General features: G+C 37.9%; 1 protein-coding gene across 3 annotated transcripts in view; it reads left to right on the top strand.

Moving 5' to 3' along the window:
* ADGRG6 (adhesion G protein-coupled receptor G6) overlaps positions 1-24,433 on the top strand; it is a 105,773-nt gene that overhangs the window by 33,807 nt on the left and 47,533 nt on the right. For all 3 annotated transcript variants that reach the window (XM_053938942.1, XM_053938943.1, XM_053938944.1), the window contains exons 2-5: positions 3,181-3,522; positions 9,118-9,738; positions 14,463-14,531; positions 17,622-17,705. In XM_053938942.1, coding sequence (XP_053794917.1) covers positions 3,181-3,522; positions 9,118-9,738; positions 14,463-14,531; positions 17,622-17,705 — 1,116 coding nt within the window. The remainder of the gene's footprint in view (positions 1-3,180; positions 3,523-9,117; positions 9,739-14,462; positions 14,532-17,621; positions 17,706-24,433) is intronic.

Raw genomic sequence — 24,433 nt, forward strand, 5'->3', positions numbered from 1 at the left:
GGTGTTCATTGTGGTTTGGGAAAGAATGGAGGAGGAGAAAGAGAAAGGCCTTTATAATATAATATATATTTAGACAGTGAATTTCCTTTGGTAAAAATTTCTTGACAGGCGGATTCTGGATGTGTGGGGCTCCTAAACAGGAATATCGTAGCTAAATTTATTCCCATTAAAATCAATAAAATATCTTGGATTGCTTCTAGAAATGTTTGTGGTGTGTATTGCAACAAGTATTCATTCTCCACAGTTCAGTACTGATCTGGGCCAATGGGATTGCAAAATATCTGTCAGCTTTGGCTGACAGCCTAACATTGCCACAGCAATTTTTCTCTTTAATGAGTAAAATAGGTGATGTTTATAGAAAAATAACTGTCTCATGAGAAGCTGTGCAAAACATTCCATTTAAAACCATTCTGTTTATATATAGTTTTGTTGTTTGTTTTCTTTTCTTTTTACTTACTACTGTGGACATTTGCATGAAAACAGGATATTTCTCCTTCAAATTGCAGTCATGGACAGAATAGCTACTATACCAAAATGGAGCCAACCCACTTAAAACAAAAACCCAACTGCTTTACTTACCAAATCTGTTTCTTCTGTGCATGCAAAGTTTCAAGCACTTATTTTCCAACCTAAATTTAGGGACTGGGTTTTTTTGCATTAGTTCTGTAAAATCAACAAAACAATATGGATGTAATAAAGTGAGAATACATTTCTGCAAAGATTAAATTATTAAGAAATCATAAATAACATTTATATTTTAATATTTACAGTGACATCAGGGATAAGATAATTTTTTGTTATATGCACTGGCTTTTTCTTTTTACACAGCCTAGAAACAATGAAAAATGCTCAAGAGAGAGAGATAAATTGAAAAGCTGAGTCCTGTTTTTTGGTTGCTGATGATCAATAGAATTAATAAACACAAAGAACATCATAGTTCTCTCTGATGGACAAATTTGACTTTTCCAGTCTCAGGTTAAGTGTAATAGTCTACCAATTAGGGACATACACTTTTACTGACAAGTAGCATATTTTCTCTGGTTTGGCAGTGTCTTATAATGCCCTTAAGATCGCTTCAGGTGTCCCAGAATGAACCAGTGTACATTAACAGTATATATTAACACAAATGTACATTAACCAGTGTACATTAACACCATGTTCCTTTATGTATTTACATCACTTAACACCTTAGTCCCTGGCTTTAGGTCCATCTGAGTGCCCAAGGAAAGTTCTCAATGGCCCAGAGACCTCAGAGTCATTTGTTTCTCTGTCAGGAATGAGAAGGGAGAGTGGGTGAGGTGTGCTGCCAAATCCCCAGCCCATGTAAGCCCTCATCCTGGCAGTCAGGATCCTGGATCACGGAGCCTTCCAACTGCAGACAGCACCGGCTGGAGCCATCTTACCGGGGCTCTACCCTGTAGGGGCTCACTCGCTCTGGCCTAGGAGACTGCGTGCGGTGGCTTGTGGCACAGAGCATGCTTTTCCTGCTCCTCCTCCTCTCAGTCTAAGGTGCTTCTCTGAAAGCTGATACCTGTGTGTGCAAAATCCACTGGATTAAGCCGTCAACTGCAGGATTTATAGTCACTAATAAGTAAATATTCCCTCTCTGGTTAATAAATGGAACACCAGGATTGCAGTGCAGGTGAGCATCATCCTCTGACTGTAAAGATTTGCAGGGAAATTAAAAATGGACAGGGTTTTGTTTGTACTACACAGATCAAGTTTTCAAATTCCAGGAGCAGCAATGCTTCCCAAAGCTACCTGCAAATCTTTCAGACAATCTTTTTTTCTCACTTGAACAAAGAAGTGTTGCTCTGAGCTTTCCAAGTGTAACCAGTCTGCATTTGGCTCTGAGAGCCCAAGCAGTCTTTTTACCTCATTGGGGCCATATGAATTCATGCTTTGCAAATAAAAATTATAAAAACTGTAAAATATACCTCTCAATTCTAACTGCAGATGTAAACTGCATTTTTGGCATGCAACTTCACAGAGTCAGGGTCCATTTGTTCAGGCCAAACACCATTTAAATGTGACTGAAAAATATCAGGACCCTGTCTGTAAAGAAACATCAAGGGCTCTTTGGAGGAATTAGTTACATTTATTCCTATTTTATATGTGTTCTGTATGTAACTTACACTCAACAACTTTTTAGGTTGTTTTTAGTTTGGGCAACTAATAATGCGTGTTTTTTCATCCTTGTAGGATTTGACACGGGGTTGTGGCTTGATGAAATGTTTGCAAAGTAATTCAGCATAAATGGGTCAGTTAGTTTCTTTGGTTATCTCTTGGTGATATTCAGTTCCCATCTATTTTGTTCAGTGCTGATTTGGCAAACTGTTACAGATTTTAGCAGCAGGCAGTTCACGGTAATTATATAATACACTAAATAAATATATGATAAATGAGCAAACGTTAACCAAACAAGAAATGCAACCCTGGGGACTAACTGGGCTTGAAATTGTCATGGGTAAACACAACAGGTGAGCAAAGGAGTATGACAAATAGGGTAAGAATTTCTTAAAGCCAGACTGCCACAAATATGTCAATGGAGCTGAGTCAGCATGGGAAGGACACAGTAATTTACTGTTGATTCAAAAGCCAGTAGCTCACTGCTACCCTTCTGGGTGATGTGGAATGCATCAGCTGGAAATGCAGATGACTAACCTTCAGGGACTGCTGCTTCTGCTGCTCATCAGCCCAACTCTTGTTGCTCCTTTCCAGGGACACTTCTCTGGAAACAACAGCATGTCATAGAGCTGTTGGGATAACCTGCAGTCAGCATCAGACCAGCAGCCAAAAAGTCTGAATGATACCAGTCATCTTTTTGGAAGCTGCAGTTTTGCAATTTGCCTTTCTGAATTGAAAAACATTGCTTTCACTTTGCCTTTATCAGGCCAATAGACATGGTAAATATATATATATATGTATATCATGTGCACAAATTATTGTTTAGCAATATAATTTATATTTCTTTGCTATAGGATTTCTTGCATCAAATATGCTTTTGCTATGCTACTCCTCCAGCTTTTTCCCCACTAGAAACAAGGCCTTTTTCTGTCTTTCTTCCTCCCATCTCTATTTGTCTGTATAGACATACATTTAGTTCTTGTGTTGATGGTTACTTTACTGTTAAGTTACGTCTCTGCCTGACTTCCAGATTTTCTGTGTTTTCATTGTCAGCTCACGGATGCTATGACTGTAGGACTGTGCTAACTGACCCCTCTGGAGTTTTCACTTCGCCATGCTTCCCCAGTGACTATCCCAACAGCCAAGCATGCAAGTGGATCATCCGAGCACCTCATGGATTTATCATACAGCTAACCTTTATTGATTTTGACATTGAAGAAGCTCCAGGCTGCATCTATGATTCACTGACATTAGACAATGGAGAAAGCCCAATGAACCTTTGTGGCATCACTGCCAAAGGATTATCCTATAATTCTACCGGAAATGAAATGATTGTGTCATTTAAAAGCGACTTCAGTATCCAAAAGAAAGGTTTTAATGCCAGCTATGTACGAAGTAAGTAAGTCCAAAGCATTTCATCCCATTATAGATGTTACAAGGAAATGTCCTATAAGGATTAAAATGACACTTTCCAAAGGAGCCAAGAGAAGATGAGTGAATGAGTGAAGCTTCACTTTACAGGGTTATCTTGTATCTTTTATTGGCTAATTTATTTTTCTTTGGATCAAAATTATTTTATTCCAGGACATGATAAGTGTTTTAGAAAAACTTTTCACATGCAAAGATTTTAGGCCTAACAGTTCTCTCCCTGCCAATTTTTGCTGGAGGATTTGGAAGCAGGATAGGTGTCTTTCAGGTCAGCACACCTGCAGAGGGACATAGAAGCCTAAAGGAGAGCATGAGAGGCAGCTTAGTTGAGCCAGAAAGGTCAGCCTGGACCTCTGGCCCAGTGTAGCTCCCAGAAGTGGGGAGAAGTTAGTGCAGAAAGCAGAACTTCTCAGAGTTCATCCAGCCTCTGGAACAAACTCCCAGGGACGAGCTGATGTTGCAAAATGGCTACCTGTCATTCCAGTTCCTTGACCTTTCTTTCCCTTCCCTAAATATGTAACAGTGGTTTTAAAGGTTTTAAAAGACACTCATGCTTTTTTCCCTAGAAGGTAAGCATACAAATAATTTCTGATTAGAGCATTAATTAGACAGTAAAGGGCAGTGAGGTAATGAAAGACATTCAGGGCAGTGACTGACAGGCCCCATGTGTGGTTCACTATTCATTCTGCTTCAGGGTTATAGTTTCCAGTTGCATGCTTTCAGTAGACTTTCTTTTTGTAGTGGTTGCACACCTTAAACTGGCCACTAGTATTGCATTTAGCCTTTATATTGTTGTAGCACAGTGATGTTCTGCAGGTTGGCTTGCTGTAAAAAGATAGAGCAGGGAAGCTTGGCAGTTCTGTCTTCAGTCACAAGTATATTTTCCTCATGGTTATTTTAAAATATTTATTGCACATTTCATATATTTTAAAATAATTAAGATAGTAAATCCCAGGAATCATAAGACAAAAGTAGGCATGATTATGTCATCAAAATCTGTGTGCAGTCCTGAAAAGAAAAAAGGTAACATCACAGAGAAGCTGAAAATACTTCTGTCTAGGGAGGTCCTTTTATGCTGACAAAAATATATAGTAATAATTGTAGGAGTACCTGTTTTCTTATGAAAGTCAAAGCAAATTTTCTGAAAGGCTTGTCTATTTAATTAACAAAACTCTTGCCGTATTGTAAGAAGTTGTAAGATCAAGTAGATCACAAAAAATCATATGCGGTCAGATTATGCAAAATATTTAATATTTTAATGTTTAAGTATAAATGTAAGAGATGAGTTACAATTGCAATTAAAAGATGCAATGTTGACCTCAGCTCTGTTTAATAAGGAGAGGAAAGGTCTATGAACATGGGCAGAGAACAACTTGCGTGTATATACCCACAGTTAAGTATTGTAATGGAAGCAAGAGTATTGCCTCCAAATTGAATAGTACCTAATGCTCATGGATATCACCATCAAAATTTAATAGTCTTGGAAGATAGCCTTTTATTTTGAAAAAGAAGGCTATTCTCCAGTGCAAGTAAAAGTATCGAAGTATTGAAGTAAAAGTGCGAGTAAAAGTATCAAAGACCAGTGACGTATATTTTAATGTTTCACATATATACTAGTTCAGAAGCTCTGTGTTAAGCTGTGCTGTTAAGCACCTAGTTTGAGACTGACTTCATTCAGTTTCATTACTCCAAAATTGTAACTTTCACTTGACATCTTGATTTTGACTGTGGATGCTGGGAGAGCTGTCTGCATTCTTCTAGGGAAAGTTATAACTATATTCTACTTATTGCTCACAGTTGTGCAATTGTGTTACTTTCAGAACATAGTTACAGACACAGATGATAATAAAACTTAACCTGGAAATGGATACAGAAAAGGGTCTGGGAAAAGGGATCATAATGTACTGCTTTCCTTTCAAGTTATAAATGCATGTGGAAAACAGCACATCAATATGCACACACACTGAAATGACAACACATCCACATGGCAGATGCCTGTACTATGCTCTGCTGTGCTTGCAAAGAGTTTCCAAAGCCATCCAAAAGATTGCACACCCTTCACTTCACGTCGTGTGAAAAATTGCACTCTCCTCACTTCACATGACGTTTCAAAGCTTGGAGTTCAAGTTGACACCATCTTTGACTACTAAAAATGTGATAGAGCAGCAAAGGCATTAATTTCTGCCAGAACTAGGGGAATGCTGTTATATTTTTTCTATTTCTAAGAAATTATATTTTTTTTGTATAATAATAAAATTAATTCGTTTGTTCCACTTTGAATTTCACAAAGTAATGCAAAATTGGAAAGTAAAAGGCCATTCAAAGACACAATATACTATCTAGAAATGTAGTTTAAAAAGACATTAGTGATACAAACATCCTAATATGCAGTACGTACTCAAGACAAAATACATGTGGGGAAAGACATGAGTGAGTGGTGGGACGGAATTAGCTGGGGAATAGAACAGCTTTTGTGTGATTGCTCAGTTTTATGTAAGTTTCAAACTGAGTTTTGCAGAGTCCTTATTATAGTTGTCCGTATCAAGTTGGCCACCCACACAAATGTTTGTTTCCTGCCTGCCACCTCCTGCAACACACAATAGCAGATGGACAGACTATATCCTCAGCTGCAGTAAACCAATCTAGCTTTGCCAGTCTTGGGGGAATTATGTCAATTTACCCCAGCTGAGGAGCTGTCATGGTAAATAATTTCCTAGTAACACTGAACTGTTAGTAATTACTCCACCAGTAAGTAGAAGTCAGTCACCAAAAGGGGAGGAAGGAGAGCCAACAGACCTGTGTTAGTACAGAAATGCTTGAGGCAATTTAGCGTACAGTTAAACAGGACTGAAGTGGCCCAGATTAAAAGCACTATTCACTGAGGTAGTAACAAAACACCGCCAAACATATTTGGTATGTGGACACTTGCAGACCTCATTAAATTTTGACACATATCTACCAGCATCAGTGACAGGAAAGATGAAAGCAGGGGAGCTAGAAACAGCAGAAGGCACTCCTTAAGCACCAGACTATACTGAAAAGCCCATCAGCTGGCAGGAGACCAGTGTGCCCTGCTTGTAAAGGGCTTGTGAAATAGAGCCTGAGGGCTCCTGGCTTGCTTATACGTGAAGGGGTGTATGAGATGTGAGACAGTGAGACACAAGTAAGGTAGATGTTTGTGCCTTCTTTGTAAGAAAACGTGTCAAAAAACCCCATGCCCATTGTAATCCAGTTATCACAGAACAGTCTGAGTTGGAAGGGACCCAGAAGAATCATAAAGTCCAGCTATGGAGTGAGTGGCCCATACAGGGCTCAAACCCACAACCCTGGCATTATTCACCCCATCCTCTAACCAACTGAGCTAATCTCAGGATCTTCCTAAGGAAAAAAAAAATAGCATCATTCTGAAAGTATTCTGAAACACCTGGATGAGTATTCCAAGAATATATGTATATTCTTCTTCAGAGAATAACCAGTTTCCCTGATACTAACATTTAAATTCAGTGTGATGACTGACTGTGCAACAGCAACCAGGAAAGAAATCTGCACTTGATATTGATGGCAGTATTCTGTTTTCTCCATGTGGACAAAATACTTGTCAGTTTTGTGTTTTCAGTATATGGGAAAGATGCCAGTGGTTAAATCTGTACGATGAATACAGCAAAACTGAGTAGACTTCTTCACTACAGGAGCAAAGTCCTTCCCATTTATTTCTCCTTCTATATTGTTCAAAAGTGACCAGGTGGTCCATAACTTTTCTGACCACCTTGTCTGGATAGTACTCATATGTATAAGCTTTCTTCTTTTTCGAGTCATGAATCCTTATGCTTCTTCTGGAACACTTTCCATGTACGTAAAGGAGCTTACAGTATAATTAACCCGCTAAAAAAATGCCCCTGTTTTCAATGGAGAGTTGAACGCATTTTCTATCTATAAAATTGTTACGACATGCTTTTTCCCTTGGGAAGAAAAATAAATCTATGAAGTATATCCAGTAACTATAAAAGCCCAGTATTTATCTCTCTTCCCTCCCATTCTGCAGTTGCTGGGTTGGCAGATAATATGCAATGCTTTATGTTATTTTACTGTGTAATATATTGGTCAAATTATGTTCTTGTGTATATCCAAATATGGTAGTTTGGAGCTTCAGAGTCTTTGCAAGCAGCTGGCAAAGGGAATTTGCAGTACCACAGACAACACAGAATTCTTATACACCATGTATCTGTGTCTTTTCCTGGGTATGGCGTGACAGTCACCCTTCCCTCATGTCTCACACTCTCATGTTTGAAAGGGTTTTATTTCAATCTGAGAAGAGAATAGTTGTAGTAATTAGTATAAGTGTTGTGACAATCACTGATAAATCCCAGAGGAGACTGGAAATTAACTACTGTGGCAGTTGTTCTTCACCTTCTGCAAGAAACAGTTTCACTTCCAGCGTATACACTGTGAAAGTGTGTAAGAGGTAGCAGACATTTGCGGGAGATAGGGGTCTGAGGCAGAGCTGAGGATCCAGAAGTAAAACCGAGGGCTGTTGCAATCTGTACCAGACACCTTTGCATATCTGGTAGCCAGAAACTTTTCCGTGGAGAAATTTGCTGGAAGAATTGTACTGCCATAAACGTAATAATAAACAATAAAACTGAGCATATTAACATTCTCTTTTGAAAAATAATGTTCTGTGAAATACAGTGAACAGAATTGTCATTCATGTACTCATGGAGAAAAAGTATGTGTCACGTCATACTTTCTCATTTCATGGCTGTCATTTTGCCCATGCAAATGAGTATAATTAACAACAGTTAGAGCAATTCTGCCTAAATACCCTTACAGCAATACATAAGTTGCTGTAGGACTAGAAATTTCTGGATACTTATGCGAAGTCCAGAACTGCTGACCCAATTGTTAGTAAATAGGAAACAGCTTGGATAGAAATATTCATGAGCACACGATTGCAGTATTCGACCAGAAGGCTGCTGGAGACGAAATGAGAAGATGCCTAATGCTGTGCAGAAATACCCATTAGCTGAATTCAGCAACAAAAGGCTTCAGTTTGCCAAGGAATGTAATGGGGGCTTTCTTCTATTGCAATATTTGAAAGAAGGAAGGACTGAATTTCACTGGTGTAATGCAGTCATGCAGACAAGTAATTAAAATATATCTTAAAACCAAGTTGTACTGTTTTTTTCAAATAACTGGTTTATTCCATTGCTTAATGCATCCTTACTAGGTGAATAAGAAGTAATTTTTATTAAGTGAGCTGAAGCAGCTGAAGCAGAGGTGGAGGTCAATATGTAGTATGTCCTAATATTGCTCTTAACGCAACTTAGGGGGTTTTTTAACTGGGTGTCACACAGCATTCTCTGTGCCATTGAAAGGATCACTGCATATTTTCAGCTGAGTGCACTCCCAAGTCAAATTCCCCTTGGTGTGTGCAGCTGGTATATTACAGTGATAAAAGTGACCTGATGAATGTTTGATTTAATGAATGTTGCTTTAACGCCTGCTGCCAGTCTGCCTATATTCCTATATGATGAATTTTTACATATCTGCTCTTGGTTCTAGTTGCCGTGTCTCTGAGGAATCAGAAAGTCATCATTCCCCAGGTTCCTGACATCGATGCTGTGTCTGTGGCAGAGACCATCTCAGTGCCAGAGCTTAGACAGTTTACACTGTGCTTTGAAGCAACCAAGGGCAACAGTGATGACAACGATGACTGGAAGGTTTTCTCCTACACTGATGCATTGTTGAGAGAGCTCTTCAGCTTTGGGAAGACCACAAAAGGCCATTTTCTATCCATCTCAGGCACACAGTGCATCCTTAAGAATGCATTGCCCCGAAATGCAGAGTTTTTCACAGGAACCTTTCAACAGCTCTGTGTTGTATGGGACAGCTTCTTGGGCACTATAGGTGTATATGCCAAAAGCACCTATCATGTGGTGGACTGTCCAGAGATCTTTGACAAAGTTATCCCTGGAAATGGAAGGCTGGTGCTGGGCTCTAACAGCAATGAAGTGAGCTCTCTAAATGGGGACATTTACAACTTCCGCCTCTGGAATTTCACCATGAATGCGCAAACACTGGCCAACCTCAGCTGCGATGTGAAAGGAAACATTGTAGACTGGGAAAATGAATTCTGGAGTATTCCAACTTCAGCACTGAAAGCAGAAAACAATTTGAGTTGTGGTGAGTATGCCTTGCCAAAACTTTTTTGCTTATTCCCATCCCCCCCCAACTCTTCTGTATTGCGCTGAACATACCACATACCAAGATGGAAAAAAATGAGAGCATTCCCATGAAAGAAAAATAGCAAGGTCTTACCTTTATTAGAGTTTAGCTTAACTCTTACCATATACAGAGACTTTGAAAGGGTATGGAGTTGATTCCTTAAAGGAAAGGAACAAGTCTCCTAAGTGTATTGAGTTGCTGCTGGAAAAGATCTGCAGATCAAAGATTTCCTAAACACTCCTAATTGCCTCATACAAAAGGGGGATAATGGCAAGTACCTACCAGCCTCAAATAAGATTACTGTGGTCTCTGGAGAAAAAAAATTATGTTAGCTAATTAATTACTAAATGTTTTTGTACCTGCCCTTTGGCCCTTTGATTAGCCAGAGGAGCCCATGCTAGCCTCGTGCTGTATATGCAGAGCCAGCAAAAGCAGTGGCAGATGCAGTGCGTAGGTGACAGGAAACTAGAATAAAATATTAAATTAGAAGAGTTGGACAGGAAGGAAGACTTTGAGATCAAAATCATAAGATTTTTTCTTCATTATGACATATTATCAGTCCTTTTTTAACTGGTACTTACTGAAGGTGTTTTTTCCTGTAGAATACTCCAGAAGATAAATTTCAGTACATTTACCAACCTATTCTCATTATATGGCTCTGACACTTGATTCACATAAATGTCCTGGAGTATTTTTTGTATATTTGACAGAGCATCTGTCAGCGTTCTGAGAATCCTTAGTTTAGAAGAGAAGCTGCCATCACTAAGGCATTCTATTTTGTATCTAATAGTTCTTGAGGGATTAAGGTGGGTAAAAAAGCTGCTTTGCTTGCTTTATTGTACTCATATCAAAGTATGGGATACTCATTCACAGCTTAGAACTACTGAGAAAGATTTCAACATGCCTCTGCTAAAAAAAACATTAAGCAGCACCTGTATGAAACCACAAGCAACTCGGTACCTTTGCCTTTCTACCAGGACAAAGAAAAGGCTGATCTGACCACAAGTGATGAACAAAAACATTTTCTCTGGACAAAAAAAAAAAAAATTTCTGGGCAAAAAAGTTGTTTCTATTTCATTGGTATAAACTGATCTGGTAGAGAATAACTTCCCAGAAAATCGCTGGGACACCAAATCTTATGCTGTTACACCATGATGTCTACTATAACACTTCTACCAAACAACCTATCTCTGTAAAAGCTGCAATCTCATTTAATTCTGACTGGAGTCTTGTTCTTCTTTCTGCTAAAGACTGTACAATCCTAAGATATAAATATAATATCATAGCTGTGATATTATAGATAGAACTTTTTTCATTCCACATCTTTATTCCCTGGGATGTGAGTTATCAGTAGTTTTCCTGCAGCAGAACATTGTTTTAGAAAAACTTTAGGCCCAATATCTATTTAAGTAATTTAAAATATATCTACGTATAAACATTGTTGTTGTCTCTAAATAAGCCTATGAGGAAATTGACTCACTAGCCAGTCGTTTTATTTCCTTGACATGAAATCATCCTTTGTGATACAGGCTTTCCTGAGCCATAGTATTCCTAAAAGAAAATTCTGGGTGCAGTGCCATTTCAAGGATGGTTACTAATCCCAGAGATGAAATTGTTAGAATTGTCTTCCCTTCCTCCTGTCAAGTAAAAGCCTTCTTTGTAAAATCAGCCTTCAACAGGAGAGTTGATGAGTCAGGCTATCAACCATGAATAAACTACTGACACTGTGGAGCTGACTCTGATTAGGCTTCATTTAACAGTAATGAAAGGATCTATGCAGAAAAGAGTTTTTCACACAGCTCCAATAATGCTTCAGCAGGAAGTGGCCTGTAACTTTAAAAAAAGCAAACCAAGCATTTAGCAGTGATCTCAACATACCTTTGCCTGAACAGTGCTTACATTTTCAAGGGGTATTATTTTTATGGTTTCTCAGACAAAGCTTTTACAAGTAGATTTATGAGGCATAAAATACCAGCAAATTGTATCAGATAATCTTTTCATAGTTTTACTTTTTGTTAGTTTATTCCTTAGACTAATGTTTTCACAGCTGTGCAGTTGTGGTGGGGTGTTTGCATAAGACTTGACAGAATTCTGTTTTTATTGCCATACCTTTGTGCAGATTGCATGTAAAGGTATGCATACACAGCCTAGGTATCCAGACTTAATTTAAAACAAGTAACCTAGGTAATGATAGAAATATGGCTATTGCTCACCAGTTCAGAGTTCAGTGCAGGCAAACTTAGGAGCATTTAATCAACTTCTGGTTTTGATTCTGAAGCCTGCACTGGCTACAGCTATAGAAGGATATGATCTTCTCATTTTAAGGGTAATGTGGCCACATATCTGTCCATGCCTGCAGTTGTTTGTTTGTTTATTGTTCGGTTTTTTTTTTTTTTTCATGTGCATTTAATGAGTCCTTCATTCCCAAAGGCCAAAGGAATCCTTAAATTCACTCTCAGATTTAACTCAATGTGGGATGTGTCTGCCTTAGGCAGCTGGCCAATGTTTTGGGCTAAGATAATTGCCCTCAGTGTTGTTTATGAATAGTGGAATCAAAAAGGCTATTCCACAGGTCACTGCATCTCATGCTGGAAAAGATGTCGCAGTGAAGTCAAAGTTCTTTTGCTGTAGGAGTGTCTGTTCCTCTCCACTGACTATAAAGTCTAGCATGACAAGCAGATATGGATGTCTGAGTTTTAGACATTTGAAGGGAAATGTATCACACAATGTGTCTGTAATATAGGTTCATGGGGTCACACGTCCTGTCAGCAAACTTGCTCCAGAATGGGCTCCTGTCTTCATGGGTCCACAGCTCCTGCCAGGAGTCTTCTCCAGTGACAGTTTTCCACGGAGTAACAGCCTCCTTCAGGCATCCACCGGCTCTAGCATGTGGTCCTCCACAGGATGCAGGTGGATATTTGCTCCACCATGGACTTCCATGGGTTGCAGAGGCACAGCTGCCTCACCATGGCTGCACCATGGGCCGCAGGGGAATCTGAGCTCAGGCACCTGGAGCACCTCCTGCCCCTCCTTCCTCACTGGCCTTGGTGTCTGTGGGATTTTGCTCTCACACATTCTCACTCCTCTCTTGGCTGCAATTGCTGCTGTGCAGTAACTTTTCCCCCTTTTAAAATCCATTATCCCAGAGACACTACCATTGCTGCTTACAGGCTCAGCCTTGGCCAACACATCCGTCTTGGAGCCAGCTGGCATTGGCTCCATTGGACATAGGGAAAGCTTCTCTGAGAGGCTTCTTAAAGAACTGCCCCTGTAACCCCCTTGCTACCAAACACTTGCCATGCAAATTCAATGCAATAGTCTTCTGACTTAAATGTTTTGTAAATTTGGATTTGATTTTTTTTTTAGTTTCACCAAATAAAATCACAATCTTGTTTTAAATACTCTGTGAAAAAAATATGAACACCCACAGTATTTCCAGCCAACTCTCAGGTCATCTTTCCATGGTACACAACAGGGGTGAAACAGAGTAGGTTTTGATATTGACTGTTTAATATTAACGAATTTATTTTGGGAGAAAAAACCCACCTCATGCAGAGGATAGTACACTCATTTAGGACATCCTTCCTGGAGTTCATAAGCAGTGTACCAAGAAAGTGAATTTGTCTCTATCTCTTAATCCACTTAAAAAATCAGTGAAATTTAATATTTGTTGAGGATCATTTAATATTTGTTGTTTTAATTACACCCTATATTTGTTGGCAATACATATAGTGGTATCTGTGTCATGATTCAGTTTGTGTGTCAAAGCTCCATGCTTCATTTGTTCTTGCATCACAGGAAATATTTTCTTAGCTATCTTTACAAGCTGATGGGTGGTGGCTACTTAATTTTACAGAAGGATAGTGTGTTTCATGAGAAAACCTCATTGAGTCGATATGATTCTGAAGTGGTAAAGCAAAAGCCAAAAGGGCAAAACTCCTAGTGGGTTCACATCTTGCCAGAGCTCTATGGTCCCATTATGTTCAACACAGTGTGCAAAGGCAGCTGTATCTGCAGCTGAACCTCTGGGATACGTGAAGTGTAATTAATGCAGTTGCACCAATTCTTTTTCTGTAGCCATTCTTACGTGCCTTGGTTTTGCCACCAGATCATCAAAGTGTAATGCTTGTTATGAATAATTTTGTAGAGGTAAAGACTTATAACATTATCTGTTTATAAGTCATGCATACCAGCATATTAATCACACCCTCACCCTGGGCAAAGTAACAAGTTTAATCACCTTTTATCTGGCTGGTGTCTGTCCCAGTCAGATTACTCACAAGTGTGTGCTGGGTAGCCTGTGCTGCAGCAGCAGAGTGTGGTCGCTCCTCCAAGGCATATGTTGTTATGAAAATCACTTAAATCCCGTAGCCATAACCCCTTTGCTTAAACTCATTTTACAGAGTACACACAAGCTGCATTCCTGTAATATGATGTTATATAGTGAAAACTAAGAAAACCACAGGAGGATACATAAGTGACTCTAACTTGCGAGTCAGCAGGGTTTTCAAGGATCCCCGAGCTGCAACAGAAACTGAAAACTTTTAAGTCTTATAGGCAAATGGCAGTGTCATTTTTGCTGCTGAGAGAAATTAGGAAGAGGAATGTGCCACTGCACAATATAATGTGTTTTAGGCCCAGTAACTAACCCTTTCTAAATTATTTGATTTCTCCTTTTAAAGGCTCATATCTAATTCCCTCTTCTTCAATTGAACCAACCAGTTGTGCAAACCTAGGAAGCCTTTGCCAAGGTAAGAAACCCAGATCCTTCTCACAGTTTCATCTTTGGGAAATCTTTATTTGCCTCCGGGTTTTATTCCATTTCTTTTTTATTATCGTTTATAAAAGGGTGAGCAGCATTAAAAAATAGCAAGGAAGGGAATTCTTTCGTCTCATCAAGTATGTGGGTGTCCTGTTCGTACAGTATGTGGAAAAAATGTGATCACTCCCTTGATAATACATTTTCCAAATAGTCTCAATTATATCAAAGCTGAATTAACTGACTGCTTTCATTTCTTTCTCCACCTCTTTTTCTCCTGTACATTTTCACAGTAAAATATTAACCACTATAAGTAGTAGGTAAATCTGTAAAAAAAAAAAAAAAAAAAAAAAAAAAAAAAAAAAAAGCAGATGTAAATAAAGGATCTAGCTTTTATCCAGGCTGTTTTTTCAATAAGATATTTTGAGGCTAGGTACTTTAAGATTAACAGGTATAAAATAAGTACCATCAAATTGTAAAATTTTGCAGCTTTTAGAGAGAGAAACAAATGCTATGGCACTTAGTGATGGATTAATAATGTAAAAATCACCACATATAAAAATTCATTAAGTGTTTTTAAAAGTCAGTTCAGTTGAATGCAAGGAATGGGTGAACCCTACAGATTTCCGTGTCACATGAATCAATGGGCATGCAAGGATGGTTTATTTGTACTGCTCTGCTCAGATTCTGCAGTTCCATAAAAAGTGCTTGATGGGCAACATTAACCTGTTTCCACAATGCCTTCCTTCATGAACCCAAACCTTCCAATGTGTTGGCATGCTATGTTAAACTTTAATTACAGCAGAAACTGCACCAAAAATATCTAGCTTTGTAACCTCTCTCCAGCTGAATGGTGGAAGAAGGAGAGAATAAAATATAAGACGAGAACAAGAAGTCTCAGAACTCTTTCAAAACCAATATTTTCAAGTAAATTTGATTTAGCTTAAAAATAAAAGGGAAAATGCACTCTACTTGGAAAGCCAATAAGAGATCTATGTCAGTTTTCAGTATATTTTTCCCAGATCTTCCTGAGGTAAATTTGGTTCAGGTTTTTTGAGCATATTGTTCTGGTCTCCACAGGGAAAGTGAAATTCCATTAATGTCCATAATCAGATTTTAAACAGTAATTTTCAGGCATGATATTCACAAAGCAGAGTATGATCTAAATACTGCTACTCAAATAGTTTGGGTAAATGATGCATCCACAATTATTCAGTATTAGTCTTTTTATATGTAAAGGGTATCACTGTATAAATATCTTTGTCCATTCTTCTGGAAGATCTCTGAGTGTTTTCCTCCATTAAAATTGCATAGTATGGATGGGAGAAAATGTCTTTCATAACATCAGCTAATATGGCTGCAGAAATGGACACACTTTCAGCTAAACAAGCCTGCTTTTCTGAAAACCTCATGCTTTGTCCCAGCTTTATTAACCTGTCTGGTAGATATTGCCTCTGATAAAAGATGCTGCCTTTAAAACTTGCCTTCTTAACTTCTTAGACCATCAATAAAGACGTCAATAAGACTATGAGTATTTTCATGAAGGTAATACTCTTTCTTTCTCTAAAAAGCATTTGGTAAAGTGTCCCTTGTGTTCAGTTTGTCACTTTGGAATAAGATGCCAAATCAGGTTTGTCCCACTCAGCACCATCATAATTGTTGTCATAATAATGAAAAAAAATAAAAATATGTCTGTCTGTCTATTTCTGTCAATGCCACAGACTTTGTCTAAACTTAGAGGCCAGTTTGGATTCCTTTGTTTGTTGGGTGTAATTACAAGGGTAAAATAATTTGTGGATGCCAGGTTATGTCAGCTATGTCTGATGAGAGAACTGATTTCTCCATTATGCTTAGTAAATATTTTTGTTCATTAGATGCCTCCTTTAGCAGCACTGGCTGCTAAGACCCAATCTGTAAGAAGCCTTGTAAATTATTCCTCAGACAATATAGGTCTAAAGTTTCATGGAAGAGCTTTTTTATATTTCAAGGTGTCATTTTATATGCTCACTTTCCCAGTTAGAATCTGTTTGTTCCAATATCCAACTTTTACTTCTCTTTCCCTAATTGTCTCACTGAAACCTGAGCATGAACCTGCTCCCTAAGCTGTGACAAGTTTGTGACTTTTGGACTCAAAAGGTTAGATAAATCAACTTAGAAAAACATAAAAAAATGTGATTTCTTGCCCAAAATATAACTGCTTAACCTTCCTAGGTTGATTCTTGGTCAAAATCTTCCAAAGCCATGTAACACGGGGAGATTTTACCATACCAACCTTCAGATTTTAAGTAAGGGTTTTCAGGAAAAAAATCTATCAGTGAATGGATTTGCATTCCCTGGGAGTTACTGAACAAAACTAAATTATTTTCCAAACACCATTATTTGAAGATGTAGTGGCATGATCTCTGAATTCTTATAGCACATATACCCTTCCAGTCCATCATGGGGGAAATTTGCAGGTTTGGCTCCTCCTTCTAATTTTGAAAAGTGTTCAGCTGGTTCTCCAGGATTTTGTGGAGTGACTCCTGTTGGTGTCAGTGAGAACAGTACAGCTGAGTTTCTTCATGAATCTTTCAAAATAGAGATTTTACTTCATCTGTTCCAAGCCTGATCTCAATTCTCTTCATTGCTTTGAGTTCAGTGGAGTTAAGTGAATCCTTGCCATGAGTGCTTTAGTTTCTTATTTGTTTGTCATATTCAGTCTTTGAGGAGGGGCAAAGATTCTTTTCACAAGCAACATTCTACATGCACACATCTTAGAACTTCCCCATTTCCTGGTCTTCACACAACCAAGGCTCTCATGAGAGGATTTTGAGTTTATGACAGGAGTGCAGGACTGATCCTGCAAAATTTACACTGGCAAAATTCCCACTGAAGTCAGTGCAAGGGAGGACTGCAGGACTGGGGCCTCAGTTCATATCTATTCATCACTTTGTACAGAAAAAAATAATGTGTTTTTTTAACATTTATGGCATTGTGTGTAGATGGTTTCATTTTACATTGTCATGCATTGTTCCCATTTTGTCTTACCTTATTAACATTCATATTTCATTCAAGTTCACCTCTTTCTCATCTTTATTACCAGCTACTGTAAATGCTACTACTCCTACACCACCCACTGTCACCACTAACATGCCCGATACTAATAGAAACGATAAGCCAAACAATGGTAAGAAATCCTGTGTTACATTTTCCTTGTACTGTGTCTAAAGTAAATTTGTTGTATTTTAAGGTGTGTTTTTCCTACCATCATAATGTCAAGGGTCACGTCTCAGTTCTGATCTCATTTACACTGAATAAATCAGGATTAAATCTCTGGACCATGTCAGAATGGTGTAAATGAGAACAGAACCAAACCCAGTGTTTATTTGTTTCATGTTTACCTGGCTCCTCTGTGAAAGGGACTAACTTTGTGTCACCCATTGCATTTAACATGTGTGAAACCCATTGCATTGCAAAGAACAAGGGAAGGGAGAGGGATGTTTGGAAAGGGTCTGAAAAGAACCATGCTGTTGAAGGATTTCAAGGCTGCAGATTGTCAGGCATTGTGTAGCTCCCACTTGTGCAGCCAGGGTGGTAGTAGGCTTGGATTGTCTGTTCCTCACTAGTTCCTCGCCGTTCCTCAGGCGCAGGAGCCAAGTGGAACCATTCCTATGGAGAAAAGCCACTTCCACTGAGTCAACAGAAATCTTTCCACTGACTTAAAGAAGAGCTGGATCAGACTTTACTAGGGAAAATGTTGACAGTATCAGATATCGTTTACTTTTCATTTAGAAAGATTAAGGGAAAAAATAAGGGAGTAAATGAACCTATTATTAGCACAGGAATAAAGCCAGGATTTCTTTTGAGGCTTTCTCAAATTCTGTGATATCACTGTCTCTTAAACACTGAGCATAATTTTGTGAAGTGCTGCTAAAATATTTATTAGTTTGTTAAAGTTCGTTGTTAAACACAGAGATTTTGCCAATTTTCATCACAGGCTTAAATGTATATTTTTTTTAAGTTTTATTTTTTCAGTGTACTCCACAGAAATAAATTAGAATCTGGGTGGGGTTTGTGGTTTGGTTTTTAGGTTGCTTTTGTTTGGTTGGGTGTTTTTTTTCACCCCGATCCATCAGTTGTTACTGTAGGATTTAAAACTCTTAGAGTATTTTTTCTCTTGGCAGATATTTCTTGTACACTGGCAATCAGGCAGTACAGTGCATAATGTGAAAGAATTTATCTGAATCCAGACTGTTTGGTTTTAATAAGCTGCAGAAGTAAGAAGAAAATATTGAAAATTTCTTCCAAGCAGTGTTTGCTTTTTTTTTTTGTGGAGCCACTCACAAATGTTCACCATGAGCAGTTAACTCTGTTTTTTTTTTTTTTTGATGACAGAATGAACTAAATCTTATTAATATTAGTATGAATAAAAAGGGACAATTAAGTCCTTTCTCTAGCTTTGAAAGTCCCAAGAAAAAGTAGAAAGTCTATGAAAATAAGCCAAGTTCACTTAATGTTAGAAGCAAATTAAACTTTCACTCAGCTAACAGGCATCATTTTCCACTCTTGGTAAGTTGATTTTTAGACCAAGAACAGAGAGTTAAGTTACATATATTTTCTTTAATCCATTAACTATGTGGCTTGCTACACACAGAATTCCTGCAGGAATTCAGACTTCCTGCTGCAGTTATCTTCAGAATGAAGAGACATCCACCTGAATTTTCCCATTCACAACCACAGAGGCAGCAAGAATCTAAGATAGAAGGGATCAAAACAATAGGAATTATCTCAACCCCAATTATTTGGCCAGTGAAGCAAAGGCCTCTGCATTTCAGTAAAAATTCAGCAGATGATAACCCAGAGAGAAAAAACCCATACAGCTTGCTCCTTCCAACTTTGTCCACACCAGCTTCTTCTGAGAAGACTGGCAACAAAACCTTGTCTGCTTTTACAGAAAACATCAACCTAGATAATACAGTAATAAACCAGTTGCCAAACGAAAATATTTTGGATTATTCTAGAAGTCCATTCCATGGTACTTCTGGTGCAGCAGATGCAGTTACAGAGCCGCCTGTGAATGCAGCAGTTCCTCTTCTTTGCAGCAGAAATCCCAGTGCAGAGCTAGCAAGGACTTTGGCAAGTAGGCTCCATCTTTCTGACTCTGAGCCATCATTCTGCTCTCCCGTTAGCAGCAGCAGCAGCAGCGGCACTGCTTACAAACACAAAAAAGAAACTCTGTGGATTTCATCCTCCAACAGCAACACAAACAATTTCATGCATACAAGCAATGTCTTGGAGCCTGTGAACTGGTGGAATGAGCCTGTATTTCATCGTCATATCACGTCTGATATTCAAGACAGACATCATTTTCTTTCTAGCTTGTCTGTATCACCTACAGATGAGAAGCCATCATTCCAAAAAAGTAGGTTAGATTTGCTAGACTTGGTACCTGAAATTTTTTACTTGGAAATGATAGAAGGCAATGCTGACAGAAAAACGTTTTCTACATTATCAGCAAACAGTGAATTTCAGCTTAAAAAATCTGTGCACATTAAGGAACATCACTCAGGAGGCATTACAAATTTAGCCTCTGTGGAGATTCTACATGCAAAACCAACAAGTGTTTTTCAGAACATGAAAAAATCATACACAAAATCTATGCATGACAGCCAACTGACAAATTCAGTCCAAGGACACAGTAGAGAACTATTAACATTTTCATCATTTCTGGTAGAACCAGGCAGGACAAGCTCAGCATATAAGCATGTCGTAACAACCCTGCCTGTTTATCAACAGCTGTTGACTGACACATATTTGAAAAGTCACAGCATATTTATATCTAGTAGTAATTACTGGTCTCATTATTTACAACATTCATTATACTTTCAAAATCCAAGTGAGACCCTCAGAAATGGAGCACTGGAGAACAATTTGGATGCATTTCATGGTAGTAATGAAAATGAAGAGTCAGCTGTTTCCATATTAGAGTCAGAGAACATGAATCCAGTTGCTGACTCCTGTGACTCAGATTACTTGGATTTTCCAACAAAATATGTAGATATATCCCCCTCTTTAAAAGCAAGTTTCTGGACTGTTTCCCGTCATTTGAAAGAAGCATCTCAAGTGTTTTCTGGGGAGCCATCAGAAAATTTCTGGCTCTCATTTAATAAACTGCTTTCTTCCTCAACAGAGAGATTGCTGTCCATTAGTTTATATGCTAAGTCTGACAGTATCTCTGAATCAACATCTGCTATTAGATTTTTAGGTCACAGAGATGAAGAAATTAATTTTTCTAGTCATGTGTCAACTTTGGAAACACAAATCTTTAGTTCATTTATTCCAGGCATTTCAAAGAGAATTTCAGAAAGTAATGGCCGCTCAATATCACAATTGCAATCAACAATGAACTTTGCAAACCTATCCGTGACTTCCAACAGTGAATTTTATTTTGATTTTCCTTCCCTGGAAGCACCTTACATTCAATCTTCTGTATGGGCACAGGTAAGCCCTTTTGATCAGGTACTTGAAAACTCCACAGATAGTTTGCACATGCAAATTCAAACTGACATAGTAAGTGATCAAACTGACATGACCTTCCTAAACAACAGGCATCAGCCTGTTTCTGTTTTTCCAACATATTCAGGAACTCAGCCTTCTGGTTCAAGGGATAGCCGAGCTCCTTTCTTGATCAGTACACCTGGGACTCAGATTACTTGGATAGTTAAGAGTTTGATAAGCAGTACAAGAACACACGGAACACCGCAGTCTCAAAGTCTTCTGGAGAATGATGCTATAACAAATACAATTGATAAACCAAGAAGTAAAGTTAAAAAAGATGCAGGTATTTTTTTAAAAAACATCAGTTCAATGAGTTCTGACTTTTTTCCAGTGTCTTTGGAATTAAGGCAACTTCTTCATTCAGACTCCGAATTCAGAGACAGTGTAGCTCCTAACAGCTATTCCACACCTCCACTCCCACAAAGTTTTCAGAACCACCTCGATACAATTTCTCCAAGCCTGCTCCCTCAGTGGGATGTGGAAGAGTTAAACTTGCCAAAAACAGAAACACCAAGAAATTATCTAACTGTTTTAGGACAAAACTCCATTGAAAATCAAGTGGATAGTCCAAGATACTCTCTTTGGGCAGTAGAACAAGAAATCATTGATAATAATAAAGACAGGAGGGATTTTGCTGTTCTGACATCAATAAACATACCGAGGCTTTCTGAATGGAATTCAGAAGGGGAGGTGCATGGACCCTTTAGCAGGAACAGAGAAGCAATATCTATCATTACTGCTAATGCCTCGGATTTTGAAAATGCTGATTATGGGCATCTTGCAAATCTCTCTTCTGGAGAGTCATCAAGAACTGCAATAATGAATGACGTGGTACCTTTGCCATCTTCATATAGCCGAGTTTTTATTCAGCACAAAGAGACCATCTTGACAGGCACTCTGACAGCAGCTGCAGCAGCCATCCATCACTCTCTCATGCAGATCCAAACATCACTTTCTTCTGTGACATACCATGAGTCATCAGTTTCAGCCCATGTTAATTCCTTGGCCAATTTACCATCTGGGACAAGCCAAAACAGCACCTCTTACCCACCACTGAAACAACTTATTAGCTCTGCTGCAGTCCTTTTGCCTTGTTTGTGTGACTTCTTCACTGAGCTGGGCTGCCTGTGTCGACCTGAGTTCCACTACAGTATGTCAAGCCACTAAGTTAGATGTAGAAAAAGCCCCTGATCATCTTATCTATTAGATATTCAGTTTGTAGACTGAATGTAGAAGTAGCTGTCTTTCGTCCTTTAGATGTAGGACCATTTAGCATATGAAGATGTTTTGGAATAATAATACAATTACAATAGAAGGGAATTTGTAACATCTTAGTGATAGTAAATGTCATTAATGTGTGATTTCTTGTATTTGTGTACTTCTCTAAGACAGCTCTCATGAGACTGTGAGGATAATATACTGGTTGCCATGTATTTTACATGATTTAATGACAGTTTATTGTTTGGGAGTGTATGAATGTTTTTTACTGACACATTTTTGAGGATTTCACTTTCAAAAATAGAAGATTTTTCAAAACTAAGTGTTTGGATAATTTTCCTAATAGAATTTTAAAATATACTCACATTTGATTAGTCATTATATTTTTGTAGTTGGTGGCAGGGGTAGGGAGCATTGTTTTCCAGGTTATTTTTTCCTTTTTTTTAAATTTTCTTTGGCTACTTTTCACCAAATTTATACTCTTTTTTTTTTTCCAGCATTTTGAGGTGGGATTTCAACTGTTTAATTTGAAGAGGGATAAATAAGTTTTAGTTTTTACTATCTAATTTACAGTCTCCTGAGAGTATTTTAAAATGCAGATTAGTTCTTGTTCTTTTTTTTTGCCTCCTTAAAACATGCTTTGGGTCACCATCTGGTGGAGATCTTGAAGCTGTCCCCTAGTTTGTAGTTACTATGTATGATTTTTAAAATACTTTGCATATTCCTATGTTAAGGTGATTTTGTCACTATACATAATTTTCTAAGTAAGGTTATAATTAGATATAGAATTATATATGAATTTGTGAGAGTATATATAATTCACACTTTCTGTACATGTGTATCTGTATGGCACATATAAAAGATACATTATAGATTTAAAAGTGAATACGTGTTTATGCAGAGATATATACATACAAAGGACATCTAGGTCTTGCAAGTGTTTTCAATTTGCCCCAAGTGCAAATTCTTCTTCAAAGACTTAATTTTTTAATCTTTTTTTAAAACTGTTTATCACAGTAATAATAAACTAAAGCTCATTTTCAGATTAAATTATGCATCAAATTTGTGTGCCTCCTCTGGAAAATTAAAAAAGACAGTAAATCAAAACAAAGTTCATTCTGCTCATATCAAAAATTTTATCATAGCTTACCAAAGAAGGTGTCAAGTAAACCATCTTCTTTACTGTTTTATTGTAAAAGAATTTTTTTACCAATCTTAATATACATATAATTAATTCCATATTGTAAAGAAAGAACAATACTCCAACCATTTCATGAATAGTAACCAATGTATGCACACTTAAATTGGAAAATACTGACTTCAAATTTTTTTCCAGGTGCCTTTATTTCAAGCTCTTTTACAACAATTATCTATGAAGTTGTGAAATTATGACATTTGCTCCACTTAGAATAAAAGGTCTTTTATTTAGATTCCGAAAGGTAGAGCAGTTCCTTTCCAATCAGAGACAGAAAGGGATTTCTGTATAATTATTGTCATGTCCTGCTCTGTCCTGTGTAGTGTCTCTGTAAGATTTACATAAGATTATATAAATGCATGTATCTGTGATCAAGACCCACAACCTTGGTAACAGCCCATAACCAAGCAATGCCACAAATGCACATAAATGCAAGTTAATTGATCCAGAAGTTCTTAAAACCTCCCCCCGCCCCCCCCATCCTGGGAACTTTTATCCAGCTAGAGCTTACAGAATGTTTAGTAGCTTAATGAAAAAAAAATAGGCTTGTGGAAAGTACAGACTTTTAACACAGAGCATAACTATGAAATGAATTGATGTTATTTATTAGATGTGAAATCTTGTAATGCTGCCTACCCACTCATGAGCTTAAGGAGAATTTATATTTACCCAGTGCCATTTCAAAACAGTTTTCTGAATATAAAATTGCACCAAGCCAAGTGTTACACATTTTGTGACTGAAAGATGGTTTGTTCAGCTGCCAGTTTTGTAAAGCTAATATGGGTTCTTCTACTGTCTGGCCATTGCCAGGCCTCAGAGCAAGCCTGTACTTTGGAAACAAGAGCTCTATATCCCTTCTCACACCTAATTCTGTCCTCAGTTACCTTGGTACTTTTAATTGATGAGCTTTATTTGTTCTCACAATATTTAAACTCTAATCTGCA

The sequence above is a fragment of the Vidua chalybeata genome, chromosome 3 (assembly GCF_026979565.1).
Source record: "Vidua chalybeata isolate OUT-0048 chromosome 3, bVidCha1 merged haplotype, whole genome shotgun sequence".
Classification (NCBI taxonomy): domain Eukaryota; kingdom Metazoa; phylum Chordata; class Aves; order Passeriformes; family Viduidae; genus Vidua; species Vidua chalybeata.